This window comes from Papilio machaon, chromosome 14 (genome assembly GCF_912999745.1).
Source record: "Papilio machaon chromosome 14, ilPapMach1.1, whole genome shotgun sequence".
NCBI lineage: Eukaryota > Metazoa > Arthropoda > Insecta > Lepidoptera > Papilionidae > Papilio > Papilio machaon.
The window spans coordinates 3,283,981-3,305,943 of record NC_059999.1 but is presented as its reverse complement, the minus strand read 5'-3'; the positions used below and the strand labels follow the sequence as shown (position 1 = coordinate 3,305,943).

Below are 21,963 nucleotides of genomic sequence, written 5' to 3'. Positions count from 1 at the left end.
ATGTATTGTCTCGGGAAAACATATGTTATTCCAAATGTTTGAATTACAGTCTAGAATCCGAATGACCAGGGTAGCTTAAATGAATAAAGACGTTTTTGATGATATTATGAAACAAATTAATATGTATTTAAAATGTACTGTTACTATGTATTAAAGTGTATAATCCTTGACTTTGGCAAAACATGGTTTAACGATATTATCATTACGGTAATAAACCTATAAAAAAGTCCAGTCCAGTAAACATTGGTTTATGTTAACTTAAAGTTTTATGAATGAATTTGATATATTTTATGGTGCAACATTCCAAACAATTTGTTATGTTGCCGCCGCGAATAACACGACCTCTTGACAAATGCCCGTTTTGTGCGCGACAATTTGCTCGGGTTTGTTGTATGAATCATTTGGAATATACTTTTATCAAATACCAACATATGACATAAATTAAAACTAATCTAAATAACAGATAATTAATTGGATTTCAACAAAACTAGGTTAGATGAAAACTTTTAAGCTACTTGTAGACATTTAAATCTTTATAATCTGTTTAATCCCTAAAAGCCAACAGAAAACATTGACAGTCATTGAAACTTCATTAGAAACCATAATTAATACGTAAGTTGCTATTACCGCAGAGTTAAGAAAGCCTTACAACTAAATGTCTCGTATAAACGGACTTCTTATTAAGTACATCCTATCCTCCTTATACGCGAGTTATTTGGCCAATGAAAGATTTACTTCTGCCATTACTTTTATAATCAATAACTGCGATTTCATTTGTTATTCTTAGCAGTTTTTTTAAGTTTTTAAAATCAATTTTACGCGTTTACAAAAGATCAAAACCTAGATCTTAATATTTAATGTACTATTTATTTCTAAACCAAAATTGTTTTCTATCATCGTGGTAATGTCACAATATGTTCGTCACTGTACCCTTAATAGTGTGTTAACACTGCTGGTAAATTGCTTTATTAGTGTAGTCCGCTAGGGACTATATGTGGTTGTGTTAGAGTTACTATAACCATGGCAACTAAATTCGATATAACGTGAAGGAAATTAACTAATTTATTATTAAAATTACTATTGGTTTTTCATTCTTCGGTTTATTTTTCTAATGCCTATCTTTTATCATTGTTGACAATATTATACACAAATTAATATTTGTTCTCATACGTGTTTCAAAATCAGCAATCATGTTTGATGTAAACAAATAAACATTTTAAGGTAAATACTAATCAAAGGTCCCATTTGACGTATTTTTTCGAAAATTTTAGCATACATGTACTAATTCAGGCACAGAGCATATCGCCTACCACCGTTATTCCCTAACGTTACATTATGTAGCAAATTCAGGTGGATGAGCAATCAAAACTTTTAATGGCGTTATTGTGGCATACATTCCATATTTACGAGAATGTTCTATGCACGAATATGACGCTTTTCTCTTTAACGAAGCATATTAAAGTAAAGCACAAAAGATTTCATTAAATATTGTTATTCATATAAGGTTTATTTGTTTTATGTGAATGGAAAAAGACAGACGAGAAGTATTTTTGTTGCAAAACTTTGTAGTTGTTTCAAGTGAGTGGCAAACAGCGCAAGGCACAAACATGTCCAATGACAGCCGTACATATTTAAAAGGCAACTATAATTTCAGTTAAGTCTCTTTTTGACTCACAATGTCTATTTAAATCTCTATTAGGAAATGTATTTACTAACAGAGACAATAGTTACAAACCTTATGGTTTAGCTTACCTAAATCTATTTCCGTTTTATCTGATTGTATTAAATAATTATTATTCTTCCGAGTTTAATGAAACTGAGTTTAATGACTTGTTTGCAGATATGTTCACTAGCTGTATGAAACACAGATCTTCAAGTCTTGTCCAATCTGATCTGCTCTTCTCACTGAAAAATATCAAGTAGAAAAGAATATAAAACAATAAATGGAAAGCAATTTTTATCTCCCTAAATGTTAAAGAGATGCGAATATGCAGTATAAGTTGACAATTTGCAGTGCAGACTGCGTGCATTGCGTGCGGCATGACTAAGCGCTTATCGTTTATGTATGAAGCGAGTACATACACGTTGTTAGAGCGACGGCGTCGTGACACATCGGCGATTATTCAAAGGCACTGAAATCAACATCTGTCACTGATCGACGATCGCAAGGATTAATTTGCATAGCAAACGGCTTTACATAAATCCCTACGTGAGGTACGGGCCTAATTGTAAACTACTCTTGTATTACCAACCCATTTTAGGGTCGCCATTATCCATTAGGCTAGAGAATGTTTGTTGTGTCTTAGTAAGATTGTTTTCAACAATCCTACAGATTGTTAAGGTTAACTTAAGGTTAAAATCATTTTAAAATGAACCACAAAAGCACAATTTTTTTTTTGGAAAAATTTAGTTTCAAAACTAATTTTTTATTTGCAAATATTAAAGTGTAATTATCCGACAGCTGACTAACGGTGAGGCCATTGTAAAAATACCCATTATCTTATTCTTGTGCAAAAATAAAACAAACAGGTGGATTTTTTTATATCTCAAGAGATGGTAAACAAGCAAGTGGCCACATGAAATAGCGACGCAATCGCTGCCCATAGACATCCGCAATTACAGACGCGTTGTCAGAGGAGGGGACGTACAGAAAGAAAACACAACCCCTGCATACTAAAGTAATTTAGTTTTAGTAAAGATTAAAATGCTAAGGTTTCTAAACTGACAAGTCCTGTAAAATGAAAACAGTTTCCTTGTTACCTACCAACAAATTACATACAATGGCTTATTAGGGATATCGCACTAAGTTATATTGTCTATTAACTCAACCGGGAGATTAGCTGACATTTGTCGATGAGTTATGCGCATCCCTTCACCCTAGGGCATCCGTACACAGAAATCATAAATATTTAAAACAATACGCGGCTATTTACGAGCAGTAAATCGCCACAGTAAATAAATCCATGCATACGCATCAGGGTAAAAACAGTTGAAGGGCTCTTTCGAAACCAATCAAAGATAATATGAATACAAACTATGTATTTATTAAAATAAAACGTACTAATTTAGATTATACAGATATGTAATCTTTTATTTCATCAATATTGAATAATTATCTCGGTTTTACAATGTTTGCTTCGGTTATACGCTTTTCAAATTTTAAATAAATAATTTCTTTTAAAACGCAACAAGATTGAGAAAAAAAAGTATCTAAAATTTAATATTAATATAACAGAAACAAAACACTTCTAGTACTTGCCAGTATTCTTACAGTGAAGTAGGGCCAATTTATCACAGTAATATCTACCTAAAATTGACGAAATCACTGCTTAAAAATACATTAATATGAACATTGTACGGTTAAGTGTTGTAGGAAGGCATAAATCTTACTAATATTATATAAATGAGAATGTTTAGATGGATGGATGGACGTTTGTTTGAAGGTATCTCCGGAACGGCTGAACATCTTGATGAAATTTGGCACAGATGTAGAACATAGTCTGGAAGAACACACAGGCTACTTATTAAGTTATTTTTAATTCCGCGCCGACGGAGTCACGGGCGACAGCTAGTTTTGTAAATTTTACAAATGTAATAAAGAAGACTTTAATATTAGTAAGACAACACATTAATTTTAGGACAATTGTTATTTTGAACCTTCACATTGCATTCCCTTCATTAAATTTGCGTAAAAGCAGGAATAGTTAAGTGCGCATAAAATTTACGACGCATATATTATCGAATGCAAAACAAGCTTTCCCCTTTTTGGTAATTCCAATTAAATGGTCAGTTACGAAAGGCGATTTCCCTTAGCCCGGGGGCCATTGTTTACGGTACCTGCCCTAACGTATGCTTCCTTGTAGAGTGGTCCATAGAAAACTTAACTGCGCTTCAAATTTCATTCCCCACTCGAATATATAATATAATTTATTCGAAACGTTTTAACATCGCTGTAAAGTTTTGTGTGGGCGTCAAACTGCGTATTCGCAGCTACAGATTCAATAATATTAAAATATAACGATTGAATTGAAAATAGCGTGCAAGGGTAATAAACATTTCATTGGGACTTTTTAGAATTTTACCGTATTTACTAAAATATATTAAAATAAAGTTAATTTAAATGCTATCTGTTTTATACATGAAAGAAATCGCTGTCTATGTTTGATTATAAACCAATTTGAAATTACAGTACATGAATCGATTTTAAAAGAGATAGGCTACTTAAATGTATGAAGGAAAAGAAGATAAATAATAGTTAAAATAATATATCATATCTTACATAAATTTATTTTATACGATTAAAAATACAAAAGTATTACATATACTTTATGAGGAAATCGTATTTCTATGTTATTAAAACCATGAGTTATTCGCAATAAAAATTTAAATGTGCTATTATTAAATAGTAAACCTGTTCTTCGTAAAATATAAAACAATTGAGTATCACTTCCCGTAGTGTTTGATCGATATGTGTGGGCTGGAAACGTTGCTTTCTCTTGAAACCTACGTGTTTCTATCTTGAAGTTGTGTCGTAGGTAGTACTGCGAATTACTGTCATTCTAACTTCAGCCAAGTTTATTATCTCTTAATCTCGCTACAATTTATCTTCACTGACGTTTGTAAATGCGACTTTAAAAAAAATTAACGCCTGTAAAAATTTAAATGCATCGTGAATCATTATTAATTTAACAAATCAATTCAGTAGTAACAAACTATTATAAATACATACAAGATATACAAAAAAAATATTTAAATTTGAGTGTTGACTTCGTTGGCTGAGCGTCAGTGAAACATGAAATGTACACGTAACTTTATGTTAGCAACTAACTACATTTGTTAATGATACAAATGAATTTCGAATTTACATGTTTCAATGTCTCGGTTGTCAATTTGATAGAGCCCATGGCGACTGCGGTACGGTTCATTAAGCAAGCCCACGCGCGCTGGGAGCTGTAAAAACTGCCCATTGTTTCGATGTTTCGTAACATATTTATTTAAACATACGCCGTGACAAGCAAGCATACCTAAATTATTTTGACTATTAGTAAACTTGTTGAAGTACTTGTAGAGTTATAATTATGAATAACTAGCTGTCGCCCGCAACTTCGTACGCGCGGAAAAAAACGTAATAAGTAGCTTATGTGTTCTTAAAGACTATACTCTACATCTATCATATTTCATCAAGATCCGTTGAGCCATTCCGGAGATACCTTCAAACCATCATCCATCCATCCATCTAAACATGCGCATTTATAGTATTAGTAAGATTTATGAACACAAATTGTCTGCGAATTAAAAAGGTACATGTTTATCTTCCTTTCTTTGATATTCTATTCTTTCCGATACTTTTATGACTGCATTTTTTGTAAAAAATCTTAATTTATTTTATGTTCTACATATTTTAAAGTCTGCTTTTCTCTATCAATTCTCAACTATAAATCCCATACTACTTGAGTGACTTAATTCTACGACTGCAATTTAAATCTTTCAAGATTTTTCATTCCTATTTATTTCGAAGTATCATTCTTGTAACGTCGCGTACAAAGAAAAGCCTTTCATAAATGTATTACTCTTCTTTTCATGTCAAGCTTTGCTTGTTACTTTGTTAATTTTACTCCTGAATAACTTACAAAATATATATTTTTTACTTTTTTAAAATATTTACAAACCAGGAATTTCAGTTAAATTGTATTATAATAATTTAAATATAGCAAAGTCAAAAATATAAAAGCTTTACATTATTTGCTCTTTTTTCTTTTAATAAAATCCTAAAGTTTTCGTAACATATTGACAGAGAGGCACACAGTAAATACAGTTGTGTCAACCGTCCTAAAATCTAACAGCTTTCTTGTGTAACGTTTCGCTTTTTAACCTACTTTTAACACACAACTTTCATCGAAACTACTAAACTTACGCCCTACGGATATATTTTGTAACTAGATTTTACACAACGAATTATTTGCTCTAAGTGAACTACATATTATTTTTATTATATTATTTAATACACGTTAGTTAAAATATTGTACAAGTACAAGGTGTATAGATAACAAAGTTAAATATTTTTACTTAAAAGACTGATCTGCAAGGATTTTTCGACAACATCGTAACATCAGGTATGATCGTGGTCAAGCGCTTATTTTATTAGCCGACTTCAAAAAGAAGGAGGTTATCAATTCGACTGAATTTTTTTTTTTTTTATAATGGAGGATTACAAGAAATTGCTGAAATTTACTTCCAAATTCAATCAAAATTATAGTGTCTGTATTTAATACCAAAAAATAAGACAACTACCGAAAAAAAAAAAACAATTTTGAGGAGACTTTTATGGGAATATATCAACTGGACGCGGGTATATTCAAGACTGCTTTTTTATTTAATTTTTTAATTCTGTGCTGAAGAAGTAGCGCTCGCTAATATATAATAGATATATAACTTACTAATTCATAAAATAAAGTAGTTGAAAAGTTAAAGGTAAATATTTCATGGTCTATTGATTTCGCAAAGAGTATGTATAAAATTGGCCATCGATTCAAACCAACCGACACATCCGTTACTGCACCGACAATATAATTACGTTTCGCTCTACGTAACACGATTTTTATTACTACTTTTTATAGTACATTAAATTGTATTGTATAAAGCATTGTACATTACCCATATGCCTCTTAAGCAATTTATATGTCTAGCTTGTGACCGGGATAAAGAAAAAATACCGAACGTAATTAATCCGATCCACATTGAGCTTTGGTACTATATACGTCCATCTTGTTTTGCACTTTAAGATAATTTGCTATGACTAAATGCATACGAATATTTATTTATATTTAAGTTAAAGTCTATTAAAAAATAATGCAGAGACATTTGTTTTTATAATTTGAAGTGATTTTTTTTTTCTTCTAGTAAAGAGCACATTTATATCATTTTAATAGATTTTTTTACTAAACTAGTGCAATGTAAAAATAATAGAAAGAAAACATCAGCGGCAGATTGATGAAATAACCTAACCCTAAAATATTAGTGTCTGTGATGCAAGTAAAAAGTAGTTCCAAATGGATCCACTCAACCGGAATAAAATGGCTTTTACAAAATAGTACATTAATAGGACGCCGTGATGAAATCAACTCTCACAATAATTGAATATAAGGGCTGACATACCCGGACTGCTTCAAGCAATATAGGCTATAAGCGGTCGGCGTTTGATCAGCAGTTAACGATCGCCATAAACGAACCACAGTTAGCAGTCGCTACTAAAATCGCTGCCAACCACTTAAAATTGTCAATGCCGACAGATGGAAGCGATGCGTGTGAATTGGCCCTTATTTTCTTTTGTATGGAATCTGCTTCAGCCGATTGTTAAGCGTACTTGAAACTTATTATGTAGTAGTTAGTCGTTAAACCTATATTAGATTAAAATAAAATACCCATACACATAAAGAAACGCAAAAATATATACCGCTCTATCACTTGACTGAAAACAATAAAAAATGTGGTTCCAAAACATCACGGAATAACAAATGCTTAAGAATATTACCAAACGAATTCAATTTACTTTTTTACTCAACAACTATCTTATAAAGCGCCAAGTCCAAAGGCAATACGGGTACTTTATTCCAACAAACAAGTAAACATGCGCAGCGAATCTCTTAATTACTTTCAATTCAAGAACGCACGTGTTAATATCTGTGAAGTGATAAAATGGAACTCGCTAACTACAAAGTTATTTAACAATTTGCCACACGTAACAATAAAACGTATGCCGAGTTGTGTCAGTGACCCGTACTACAAGCAACAGTTAAATAATTAACGAAACAACGGTATTTGCCTAATCAATTGTAACATGCCAAGTACCAAAGAGGTAGCTTAAAATAAAACCTCCTTGGTCGCTTGGCCTTAACACCAAGTTAAATGCGTTTGTAAATGGTAATTTATTTGTAAGGTCATATTTAATTAAAAAGCTATAAATTATACAATCTTATATAAAAACAAAATTAAAAATTAGATGGTAGTTTGAATTGCCTCTGTCGATCATTATTCTTTATATTTTAAATATATATAGAAATATAATTAGACAGTGAAGATAGAGAAAAGGTAAGTTTTTCGTTGCGTTACAACAATATTAATATAAGTCTTTTAATCAGTGTATTTGAAATGTAAATCAAAAGAAAATCATATTCTTTAAGGATCCAAAAAATAATATAATGGAGTATTATCATTTTATACTTGTTTTCGACAAAAAAAAATTATGATATATAACATCTAACATTAGTCTACGGTCTATGCACCATCATGACCGGCTAGTCTATGAATAAAGATGGAAGTAAGAACAGTTTAATTGTTGACTAGCCACGTACAAGGCTCAGACCACATTTCGCGTATACATCTAAGCCGTCCGACTAGATTTCACTGTATTTGATTACCACGATTATTTCTTGTCCACTCTCGGATCGAGATATAATTACTATGATAATTACGGATCTCTCTACGCTTTTTATAACACCGCTTTAGGACATACGAAGTCGGTTATCCTAGTATTTAAATATGATCGATTAAGCTCGCAATAAATTTATTGGTACCATCTTTATACTCTTTTAATTCACTTTTACAGCAACTCTACAAAGTATTTACGTCTGGCATAATTCATGGTTACCAATAAGCTACAAAAGTAAGATTTCTGATGTCACAATTTACATACGATTCATCTGAATTCGCAAATCCTTCAATCTAAATATATTGATCAAGTGAAAAATGTCATGGACATACTTGAATTTTACGTAAGGTTAATAAAAAATGTTGGCAAGTCATCCGGCAGTAACTACAATAGCCTATTGGAAATCAGAGTGCAATAGTTTCGATGTCGCAGACTCATTAGATCGTAGCGTGAGGGAGCTAATGAGGCGCGATGCTATCGTGACCTGCCGCGGCCACTTTCACTTGCAAGGGCCAACGATTGTATGACGCAGAACTGACGTAACTATATAACAATAATATGTACTACTGTTAGAATACTTGTGGTTTCTTTGGAAAGCTTTATAAATACTGTAAAAAATCTAATTATCCGAAAATTTTAAGGACGGACAACTATAGGATAAAGAAGTGAAGTAAGGAGGTTAATAATTTAGTAATAGAAGACACGATGATGTAAGAAGTACCTACATAATACCTACGAGATATTATAAATTAACTATTAAGAAATTAAATCTTTTATTAATCTCCGGTATTTTATATTTTAGTCTTTGACAAAATGTGAGCGCAAATTATGAGCACGCCTGGTTGGAGACCATATTTTAACTCGTGGCTTCTACGGAAATACTACCTCCTCCATATTCGGATACGCTCTCTTCTTTGTTTAGAAAATTTATACACTATTGCGTATTGCTCGGAATTTATGAGGTCTCGTAACGTATGCTCTAAACGTGTTTTGATATTTATGTGACATATAGGCCCGGTTCTAAAGGTTAAATATAAAGAGGAGTTCCAAATGTCCTTCTTAGAGCAACGTTTATTTAAATATTTTATATTATTTTGTACATTAGGTTAGATTAAATTAAACAATGATATAAAACGAAGTTTGGACAAGTTTTACCTTTTTATTCTTCTCTTCTAAAACTCTTGAAAAACTATACAGAAATTGAATTTTTGCTGTGAAATATTTAACATTGAAAACTTGCTAACCTTTTCCACGACCTCTTAATAAATCAAATCAAGCAAGTCTAAATGGAATCTAATCAATCAAAAAGGTGTTATAATTATTTATTACATTGTAAACATGTTTAAAATAATATAACGTTGTAGTTAAATGATGTTACGAAAAATAACCTCATAAAAAACAAATTCAAGTTTTACTCGGTAGGCCATCTGTTACGCACGTTATGTGCGCCCATGCAATGTCAAAACTTCCGACATAGACATGAAATATAATATTTTCTCCTACCATGCCTTAAATGCATAAAAGCATTCATTGATAATAAATGTCGCTGTATAAATAAACTTCTGATTGTTTTAAATGTTTAACATAACTATTATAATTGTAGTTTAATATATAAAAGTACAGCGACCGAAACCTGCGATGGATTACAATTGGAAAAATGCAAAATCAAAAAGTACATTTCAGTGTGACTAATAAAGGGTATAAGTTATAAATTTTCTACAAAAATGCGACTAATGCGATCATTTTTCCTAATTAAGCTAGATATTAAGATATGCGCGAGAGCACAACTAAATAAAATAAATCAATTAAATAAGTACATTAACAAAACTAAATTGGTCTTGATAAAAAAAGAAGAAAGCGGCGACCATTACAAAAACATGACGTAATACGTTACGTCATAACAGTAGCGATGGCAGATAATTGGCGGAATTCGGCCAGTTACTCACTAGCCGTAAAATTATCACCAGCCATTGACACAGGGCAGGTGCACATTCTGGTTTTACATTTACGGTCATCGATAAAGAAACGATAAAATAAAATAAAAAAAATGCGAACGTAAGTGCGGGTCGCTAAATAAAACAGTGATAAAAGCTGCATCAACGACGTTTTCGTTATTACTTCTAAATTAATTAAAAACAAAAAGCCTTGTTAACAAAATGATTTAACTGTAATGAATTTAATCACAGTTTTGAGCATTTTGGCGATTTTTCTTATTAGATTTTTTAATTCTTACCATTTGTAACTGTTAAAAAATGATTACACAGATAATAAATAACATAATGTTGAAAAATCTCTGTTAATTATTATTACCATTACGGTTGTTACAGATTACATTTCATTTATAACAATCTACGTACGGTGTAATTATTTTTACTAGCGAACCGCGTTATAACGATTCAACTTGGTCTTTATACTTGTTGCCGTTATAAGAAAATTACAAACATTTAACAGGATAACTACAGTATCGGGCGTCATTATTTTAATGTTCAGATCGCATCAGTTGAATAAAAAACTCAGTAACACGATGTTGCTTATCAAGAACAGAAACGATTAAAAATTACCATACAGTTCCGTCACATTTTTGATTGAGAGATAACACAAATTTGTTATTACGCGAATATCTAAATAAATACCAACAAATGTTTTGGGTTAGTAAAAATATAACTTCTTTATTGTAACTTTACGATACTCATATTACGATTTCGAGCAATATTGTCCAAATATTACAACCAAAAAAGCAAACATGGCATTCGACGCCACCGCAAATAGATGTTATATTTGTCTTCGTCGCTGTGTAAATAATCTAGCCTTCCAGCGGCGTAATCACTTTTGCAATAAATAAAAAGAAAGAAATTATTTGTAAGAAACATTCTACGCACAGAAGTAAAACTCTATACAATGTCCAACTCACAATTTGTGATTGTAGAACGTTTGGAGTTTGGTCTAGTGACAGACACTTTCCTTGCTCTTATTGTATAGGGTACACAAAAGCGATAACGGCTCGAGGAACAATGATCCCCGACAAAATTTATGCTTTTTGGAAAGTACACCAAAAATTTAATTAGTTCTGACTTAATTGACGATGATAATACGATGGTGATTGTTTAATCTTTAATGTCTTGGGATGATTATTAGGATAACTCTTATTTATAAATTTTCATACACACGCGAGTAACAATGATTCAATTGTTTCAAGGAATTTATTGTTTTATATAGTACCAGTGCAAATATAATAAACTCTGCCATATTGTAATGTAACAGAGCAATTATTTTAAATTTTTCATAGAAACCGACTATGTTATAATAACTTTATTCATATTCTGGACAATCGAAGTTGTTTGGATAAGTAGACTGATATACCTTTTTGTATTTAAAAGTTTCCGTTTTCGTGTGTCCATACGTAACATTTAGTATACATTGAAGTACATACAAAATCATGTGACGTCAAAAAAAGCAATCACTTGTTAACAGCATTCTGTGAATTTGTGCCAACAAAAGAAGAGTAACAAATCTGTGCTCAACAAACACATTTAACACATCAACAGTCGCAAGTGTGAATTCGCGATTGCCACCACGTTGTGTCAATATTTGCCTCGGCACCAACCTCAGAGGTGCCTCGAAGTATACCACACGCCTACGCTTTATTTGCAAGCCTTCGACACGCATAAAAAACATTTCAACCATTTCGCAGCGATCTGATAAGACATAAAACAATAGAACATTTTTCTACTTTCACGATTTAAATAGAACGGTATTATAAATTAGCCGTCATATATTTTTTATTACACACATACGTACAGTTATGAAATAATGAGACAAAATTACATTTAGAGAAAAAAAGGATGGAAGAAAATGGGAGGTGAGGAAGAAGAAGTGACAACCGTTGGATATGAAATAAATCCATTGAAAGATTTACTATAACACTGTTTTATAATTTAAAGCGATTACAATTTGCTCTGAATTATTCCGACACAATTCACATGATTATGAACAATGGTTTCCTGCACTTGATCTCATAAATTATGTTCTAACCTAGGTACGAGTAATTTCTCTCCGTGTCGCTAAATGTAGGCCAACCGGTGACAAACTAGTATACGGTTTAAGGTTAGAAAATATTAAATTTCTGATATAGAACTCTATCACTAAGAACATTGTCAATGAAAATTAATGAGTACACATATACACTGAATGCATTCCATACACGTTTTGTGGATTAAATTACACTTATGTAGTAGTTTTGATGTCATTACAAGGTCATTACATACTCAGGTTATTTTATTCAATGTTACGTATAAAATAAACGGTAAACTTCTAAAGATACCGAACTTAATATACGATTTTTCATAGTGAGATAAGTAACTCGTATACTGTAATACGATGTGTAAATACTGCGATAAATGGTATCGATATGCATTAGTAGCACAATATCGATATCATAATGTCGACACAAATTCGATGCGATCGCGATTAAACAGCGCATTTGCAAGCGAATTTGTTGCCAGTCGGTTAGAATGCGATAAAGTAATCTTATAATAACATGTATAAAAATAAACAAACTGTATTTCTATGAAACCCTGGTAAATAATTTCTTAGTTAGTATATACTAGCTTTTACCCGCGACTCCGTCCGCGCGGAATAAAAAATAGAAAACGGGGTAAAAATTATCCTATGTCCGTTTCCTGGTTCTAAGCTACCTGCCTACCAATTTTCAGTCAAATCGATTCAGCCGTTCTTGAGTTATAAATAGTGTAACTAACACGACTTTGTTTTATATATATACATTAAAACTTAACTACAATTAATTTGTTAATTGTCATTAAGAATTAGAACGTGACCAATACTTTTTTAATTATCTTTTCATCACTTTTAGGTTTACGGAACTGCAAATGTCGCACATAACCTTTTTGTTAGTTATAATATTCCTTTTTCAAATAAAAACTCTCAGTACAAGCTTTCATGAATTTCAAAAATGTTAACTCACCGTTAACTCAAATGTTGCCATGGCAACATCGTGAAACAAAGGAACAACGCTCTATTCATACGTCGACTGAAAAAACAGCAATATTTGACGTTGACGATGTACGGACTGAAAAATTAAATTTTAATAACACTTACCGACCGTTTTATAAAATTATTCATACTTTATTTCTATTTAAATTTCCTAACAAAGCCGAAATCGGGATCCCAACGTTAGATTTAACTTAGCTGGGATATACAGGCATTGCCTTATTTTAACGCATAAATATTGTTTTATTAGTAATGTACAATGCAAGTTACAAGTTATAAGTAATTATTCAATTATCAACATTATCCCGCACATCGCAAAAATTTCACAAAAGAGTGCTAATTTTACGTCAAGTTGAGTTCAACGCCTCTAAAATGGTTACATGTCATGTATGTATTTGTGCAAATAGTTAGTCAAGCGATAATAACTTAGTAACTTGGCGTGAACTGAAAGTCGGGGATTCTATTCTCAAACTGACTTTCACGAATAGTCTTTTGCGTTTAGGTAAATTTTAAAGAAATTCAAAGACACTATAATTAGTTCGATTATCATCACATTTTAGGTGATTAGGTATTAATATGATTAGGTCAAAAGTCACCTATCTCCATTTATTGCTAACTATATCTTCTGCTTTTTAAAACCTTACCAGAGTATTACATTTACTGAATATAACACAACACAACTAGCAACAATACTCATGAATATGACGTAAAAAACTTTAAACAGAAAATATAGACTTAAGAAAAGGTAATATTGATATGTGATACATACCCATAATCGTATATACATTATGGATGTTTATATTGTTATACCAAAACAAACAAGAGCAATGAGGCCGGATACAAGCTGGTCTTTCCATGAGGCCTTGTCTACGCACTTGTTTAAAAAGTATAGGAAGAGCAACCCTACACAGCGCGTCCGATCCCATTAAAGACGGCCGACAAGCAAACTAGTTTCACTTTACAGTTAACAGACGAGACAGTTTGATTCTGCGACGATACTGAGACGAAGGTCGCGGGAACTCGAGCGATACTAATTCGGAATTCGTTTTGTAAACCGATGACAGTAGCGACAGGAAGGGTTGCCATCTAAAGGATATAAATTTATTCGATTTTTTATAGATCATAATTGATCCCATAATCTCATCATGAGTATCGGAAGTTGTATAAAAGACTAGCTGTCGCCCGCGACTCAGTCCGATGCAACATTATGTTTTATAGAAGTCGTCACCAATTAAAAACTAAAAGCTTTACGATTATAAAGAAAATTTAATTAATCTTTGCATATGTATAATACGCAGCAAAATAAATATGTAAAAGCGAATGACATAAACCTTGAAACTTTAAACGATGCTTTAACTGCTAACTACCAATTAAGAACGAAATAATGATTGTTTTTCATGTACATATTCATTTTGAAGCGACATACGTTATTCAACTCGGATGCGTCAATTTAATAAACAATTTACGATAATATTTTTATAACAATGACGACCTTACCTTCAGCAATAATAGAGATTATGAATACAATTTCAACATATTAATAGTGAAATAAACTTTTTTAGATAATTAATTGAATGTAATAAAATCCTTTCCGTAAGTTCAATGTTTATCTAATAAATGCGTACAAAATCTTAATTTTAACTACGTGATGTAAAAATTTAAAATGGTGTAAACAAATTTATTAAAAAAAATATCTAAAAGCAATAGACCTTTATGACAATATCATACAACTACATCATATAGTAAGTCATCAGGTTACAGCTGTTTCCGATTCGTTTAATGAAAGAATCCGAAGATCCAATTAGTGTAAAACTTGTTAATAACAATGCTGGGAGGTATTTTGAAATTATTTATTTACCTTTTTAAAAGAAAGATCAATTTTATAAAATTGAACAATTCTGCTAATGAAGCGAAAACGATTTTTTATTATTGTCCCTAGGTGCCTGTATGGGTTACTAGGGTTGTAACGAAACCACGCCTCCGCCTCCGTAAGTGCGGAACTTTGCATCAAATCGTACCTCCGCATCTGCCTACGTATTTTTTTTTTGCACAGTCGTTACTGAGGTTTATTTACGTTGACTTATAAGGAGAGAGTAGCGACTATATGCTATACGTCCACTCGGTTAAACATTAAATTCGACGAGGAGAAAACGAAATGACAACAAGGTTAATAGTAACCTCCGCATCCGCAGAGATTTGGCGCTACACCTACGCTTTCATTAAGAAGGCCTCCGTTAAAACCCTACTATGTACTATGCCAAATACCTACCAACTCGTAAATACAAATAGGTATATAGGATATTTTTATAAATTTACGATAATGAAAACGTCTATACCAATCATATACAATAATGTAAGATATAAAACTGAAATAAAAGTAAACAATACGATAAACCATTAACTTAACTAGAGTGCCTTACTTTACTAACGATCCAATTTGCATACGCGTTAAATGTTATTCCGACTTTCTCGTTTTATTGTTAGAGGCATCAGCGATTTGAAAACTGATAAAATATATCAAATAAACTTAATTAACTACACTCTAGTACCTAGTCATTGTTAATTATGAAGTTGAAAAATTATGCAATTTTCATAGATTGAAGAAAAAATTAATTAAAATGTTGTCTGAAAAATTCAGATATTGTTTTTCGCAATATAACGTAAACGAAGGTTAACTAAAAATTAAGTGATAACAGTTAGAAAAATAGTTTCCCGACCATTCCAAACGAACCTCTTTTTTTGACAAAAATATGAAGAAAAGTCCAGTCATGGGTTCGAGACCGGCATTCCTCGGCTACGAAAAATCTTAAACTTGTTAGGCTCAATTAAAAACTTACTTGTGTTAATATAACACGTGTGTCCTTAATTTTCACAATAACAACACATCATGGCACACATTCCAAACTTGATTGCTTTAGTAGGCATCATCGGAAAGCCGAATATCATAACAACGCAAAATAATCACGATCCACGAAATATACCATCGATTATTAAAAAATAAATACATTCACAGTCCACCAAAGAAGCAGGAAATCGGCAATTTGTTTTAAATGAATTATCATTATACACATACACTTTTTTTCGAAAAACCGGTACGCAGTTTAAAAACGTGCGACGTTAGCATAACGCGAAAATACGAAAGCGATGCGCGGGCGCGGGCGCGCGACGTGCACTTGCCTCGTGTGCCCACAGCTGACTGAATCGCAATTCGGAACAACGCAACAACAATAATTATACCAGGTTCCAATTTTTTTTTTTACGACCACCGTTAGCCGGCGATAGATCTCTGTATCCATCTTGTGGAACATTAGATTCGCGATACGGTTATACTTCCTGTGTTAAGGCGCCACACCACGATAAGTGTTGCGGATGTTTTCTTCACGTAATGCTTTATAAATTGTGCAGATTTACCACTACTGGAACTAGATGTGATTTATGCACGCGACTGTATCGAATTAACAATTGACCATTTTATCGTTACGCATTCTGAACGTAACTGTTGTCGCAGACCGTGTAATATTGTAAGCAGCAAAATATATACAGTTTTATATACTCTGGTATAACAACATCTTTAACAATTACTGTTATATACTTACTCAAAAAACTCCTTCCATCCTTTACGTATTATATACCTAAAGAAACTTACCAAATACTAAAAACATGGAGCGAAATGAAATCATCGAAATCATTGTATATAATATGGTTTTATGTAATAAATGAAATATTTTGTTTTGTAAAAATATATTATAATTGTAGAACTTATGTATACAATGTTATAGGCAAACACAAGTTTATATGCTATATTAACATATTACAATTAATATATGAGAGAGCACATAGTTTATATAATAGTTAGAATATATAATACATTCGAATATCATTATAGTATAAAATAGCACTTAAGTCTTAAAACTAGAAAACTTCAAAAATCAGTCTCAGATAAATAATACATCCGACATTGCTTCATGGAATGTTTAGAAACATGTTACATACATGTAAATTTAATTTCCAGATCAATACTAACAATATAAGTAAGGTTACATACCTTAAATGTAACATGAAATTAACAGTACCTACAACTTACTTCTTTTTATTGTAAAGGAAGAAAATTAAACGACAAAAAGTCTAATAAAGTACACTGCAGTAACGAATTGCTATCTCGTAAACAAATAATTATTAATAATTTTGATTTCCGCAGTCGTTTCGTAAATGTGCCGCAGATACCGAAATCGTTACTAAATAATTTGCCTAAAATTATTTGCCCACGACTTAGGAGATTATTTAATTAAATATTTATGTTTTTTTATTTAGATCATAAAAAAGATACGTTTTTACAGATGTTTCGGCAGTGTAAACTCACGGAACATATTCATACGGAACATGTTCGAAATATACCTTTCTAGTATGTTGGCACTTTGGGCAAATCAGACATGAGTTATTCGATATATTGTAGTCATTTTTTAATCGCCTTGGTACAGTCGCAGAAGTTTGCGGTACTCCAGTAAAAAAAGAAACAGAAATAGCACCGGTTTTTTTCCAATCCTATGGAAGACGTCTAACTTTAAAATAAAAATTTTTAAACATGCGATAATTGACGAATAAAAAGTTTAATAATAAAAACTACCCGAACGCACTGAGTTCTTGAAAAAAAAGCAATAAACAATTTGGAATTTGTAACTGTTTATAATTAAATCGAACTTCGCTACAACAATACTTGTATATTAAAATTTTATTAAACTCCGTTTAAAAAGAAATATTACATACAATTACAAAAATAATAAAATATGGTAATAACACATCCAATGTAACATATATTATTGTGCGTATAATTTTTTTTTTAATATCTAAGATTTTTTAACAATTCTAAGACAAAAGACAAGTACTGTTATCGCCAAGAAAATTATAACATCACAAATGTTCAAAAGAACACCATCATTATAGATCTCAAATAATAAGACATTTAAACTAGGGTCCGGTTATAACATAATTTATACAACTAAAATTAAATACTATTTTTTATAACAATAACATATTGGTATCTTAAATATTAAATTTAAAAAAAATAATCGTAACCATAAATAAATAGACCATAGATAAAGTATTTTTATTACTCATTTTTATTGTTGTACTCATTTTATATTTAATTTTCAATTATTTGTAATTTTCATTATATTTATTTTAAGATATTCCTGCAAATAGGGTTGGCGACAGGCAGACGGCCGGCCGTAAAAAATTAAGCCAAAACTATAAGATTTGTAAAACCTTATACAAGTTTGACGTCTAATCGACAACAGTAGAATTTAGAACTATCATTTTGTATTGTAAATTACAACATCGAGGGAATTTACCTGAAAAAAACAGTGCTACAGAGACCTTTTTTCACTTCACATTTGTGCTCCGAATTAGTCGTAAGTACGCAATCAGCATTTTCATAATAGAGTTCAGTGTAACACTTAAGGGACATTTAACTTTTATGAGAATTTTATCATATGTTTTTACCTTCTATTATTTAATCACTCGTAATAAATTATATTATCGTCTCATAATAATTAACAAGAATGAGAGGGATGCCGATATGTTTTTCTAAATGTTTCGGCATTGGAAACTCAAAATCAGTATATTCTTAATCATTAAACATAGAGATATTAGTTAAAAACTAACGGTTGTCCTCAACTTTCTCAGCATAGAAAAAAGCCTGAATTACTCTCACACATAAGCAACATTTCAAATTAAGTCCCATGAAAATTGGTCTAGCTGTTTCGCACATTACCCGAAACAAAAGCAAACTTGCCAACAAAGAGTCAAACAAAAATTTTAAAAAAAATCCCTTTAAGCAATCATGTTCACAAAATAAGATTTTTATCAACATTATATAATCTAATATTTAAAATACAAGTATAATAGCATATGGTAGTCATATATTATATAGTTTATAGTATAACATTTTTAGCAAATACACAATTTACAAGTGAAATTTTTATTTACATATCATGAAATATAAATTCCCAATATTTTTTTCGCATCTACATACATACTTAATGCCCAACATTCAAACATTGGTTATGAATTAATTGGCACAACAATAAATTGTAAATAAGACAAATTTTCTTGAACAATAAAGCATATACGGAAGTATTTAATATACAAAATCTTAATTCTATGTCTTCAAAATATAAATTTCAAAGAAATATTATCAAAAAAATTGTTTTTTATCTCATTAATTGAAATATAGACAAAAAAACATGTTTTACGCTAATGTTTACTGCAAACTGACAAGAGTAATATGAAAATAAAAATAAGAAATTACTAATGGCAGTTCAATAAATCAATTAAATTTATCAATTTATATTCATACCGGTAACGCTTAACCTAATTGTACTTTGACCTACATTAATTAATCCATTTGTAATATGATTGTTATAATAATTTCTATTATCACTTGTACTTGTTAAACTGTCTCCATTAGACATTTTATTAACTGATTCATCAATACAATCTAATAGATGATCAAAGAAATTTGGAAAATTATCATAACTCGGAAAAACATTAATATCAATAACAGCATGGTTACCTGTTACATTATCAATAACAACATCAAAACCAGTCAATAGTAAGCCAATTTTTTCTCTCAATAATCTTATAATGGGTTTTATTTTATTCTCGTCAAGAGTCAATTTAATGTCAGCCTTGTCATGTGGATCTAGTATAGATAGAGTTGACCGACTGTCCGCTTTACAAACTTCACCGGTTGTGTAAAATATGGGTTCCAATTCTTCTGATGCATTAAAGTTTTTAAGACTGGGACGCTGACATATGTGATATCTGAAAAAAAACCATTAGCCTTTAAAAAAAAATACTGTCCTATTGGTGTGAAAAAGGTCAGTTGCAATAAAATTACAATTTTTTACTTCATTTATTTAACAATCTTAAAAAAAACTTCAAATCAACAAAGCCTTTTAACCTCAACTTACTTCCATTTAACAAAACACAATGTCTAGGAAGTAATGTTGCGAAAAAAGTGTCTAAAGTACACCAATGGTCATTGTTAAGTTTGAAATATCTGGAATTGAATAAAAACACCAAACTTACCTGTTTCCCACTACAAAAACTTTATGTAGAACTGCATTATGATTTACAAAACTCTGGACAACACACGGAGGCTTGCAAGCATTTAAACCTTTCTTGTTAAATATAAGAACCATTTCATGAGCAGATTTTGAACCATGTGCAATTGTTGGTTTACATATAACAGGAAATGTAACTCCCTTTTGCCGCATAATCTGAATATTTTGTTCTATGTTACAAGTCTGAAATTCTGCAAAATTTGGTGTAAATATTCCATGTCTCTGCAGTGATAATTCCTCTTGTAATATAGTATAATAGCAGTGTCTGAAAATGTCAACGATTCTTTATTAGAAAAATATTTAAAAAAAAAGTATGCTATATGCTAAAAATGCCAGTATCTGTTGCTGAATAGTACATACAAAAGAAATGTGTGAGAAAAGTATCCTTTGTTTATGCTTTGTTTAAAGAATTCATAATTTAAATATTGTTGATACAAGTGGAATAATTCAAAGCTTTGATCTTGCTAATTATATGAAATATCTTTTGTTTGAATGTAATAGGATCACAGGCAAATAATATCTCATATAATACTGCCATTCTATGACGATAGACTGGTGTTAAATATGTAGAATTTGAACTTTTCATTACACTTACCTGTTTAGCAAGATCCTTACATTATTAATTGGATCAATTACTGTTGTATTCGGATGATTTGATAGATACTGCTGTACATTACAAATGATATGAAGTGCCTGCAAAAATAAACAAAATTAGTTTTTATAAAGTTAAAATTTCAATGCACCAACTTAGTCACCGCACTATTAGTCACGATTTAAATGACGTAATATTTAATTAATAAATTCTGTATAGTACCTTTAGATCACCTTGATCAGATGCAGCTATAACGTCGGTCAGTTTATGAAGAAAAACATCACACTCTGTTTGATCTTCGAGAGATTTTTCCAAATCCAGCTATAAAAATTAATTACATCAAATAAATAAATCATGAACCAGTAGAACGACCATTAGTACAGTAGTTAAAATAGTAAGAAATAGATAATTACCTTGATAAGGTTGTAACCATGTGAATTACAAGTTTTAATTAATTCCTTCCAGTTTAACTTTTGACTCTTTTTCTCCGATATCCATATCCCAATATTTTTACGACAAATACTTTGTTTATTATTCATCCTGCTACTTGTTTCCTTTAACTTTATTATGACAATTAAATCACAACACACTTTTTTTAGTTGAAAATAAATGTAATCAGTGTTCTTAAGTACAAAAGATGAAAACTCTCTTTCAAATATAAAATTATTTAAAATTAATCATTAATTTTTTAATAATTATAAAAGCAGGCAACCAATCAGTCTGACTACGACCTGCAAATTTATTTTTCCGAGGAAGTGGCGGAAAACGAAAACACACAACTTAACAACATAAACTTAACCGATATAAACTAA

The 21,963-nt window shown here is 30.9% G+C and overlaps 2 protein-coding genes across 3 annotated transcripts in view; both read right to left on the bottom strand.

Moving 5' to 3' along the window:
* Positions 1-16,535, bottom strand: part of LOC106720010 (apoptosis-stimulating of p53 protein 1) — a 190,481-nt gene extending 173,946 nt beyond the window's left edge. The window contains exon 1 of the mRNA XM_014514538.2: positions 16,273-16,535. The gene's annotated coding sequence lies outside the window, so the exon portion shown is untranslated. The remainder of the gene's footprint in view (positions 1-16,272) is intronic.
* Positions 16,536-19,773: 3,238 nt separating this feature from the next.
* LOC106719950 (inositol-tetrakisphosphate 1-kinase) lies at positions 19,774-21,953 on the bottom strand. 2 transcript variants are annotated; one of them, XM_014514443.2, is made up of 6 exons: positions 21,883-21,953; positions 21,565-21,691; positions 21,374-21,472; positions 21,155-21,252; positions 20,525-20,824; positions 19,774-20,257 (listed from the first exon to the last, which is right to left on the bottom strand). In XM_014514443.2, exons 2-6 carry the CDS (start codon positions 21,688-21,690, stop codon positions 19,774-19,776), a joined length of 1,107 nt encoding a protein of 368 aa, XP_014369929.2. In that variant the 5' UTR covers position 21,691; positions 21,883-21,953. The 2 variants fall into 2 exon arrangements, with proteins under 2 accessions (XP_014369929.2, XP_014369927.2); XM_014514441.2 differs by lacking the exon at positions 21,883-21,953 and having other exon boundaries at positions 21,565-21,814.
* Positions 21,954-21,963: the final 10 nt, after the last annotated feature.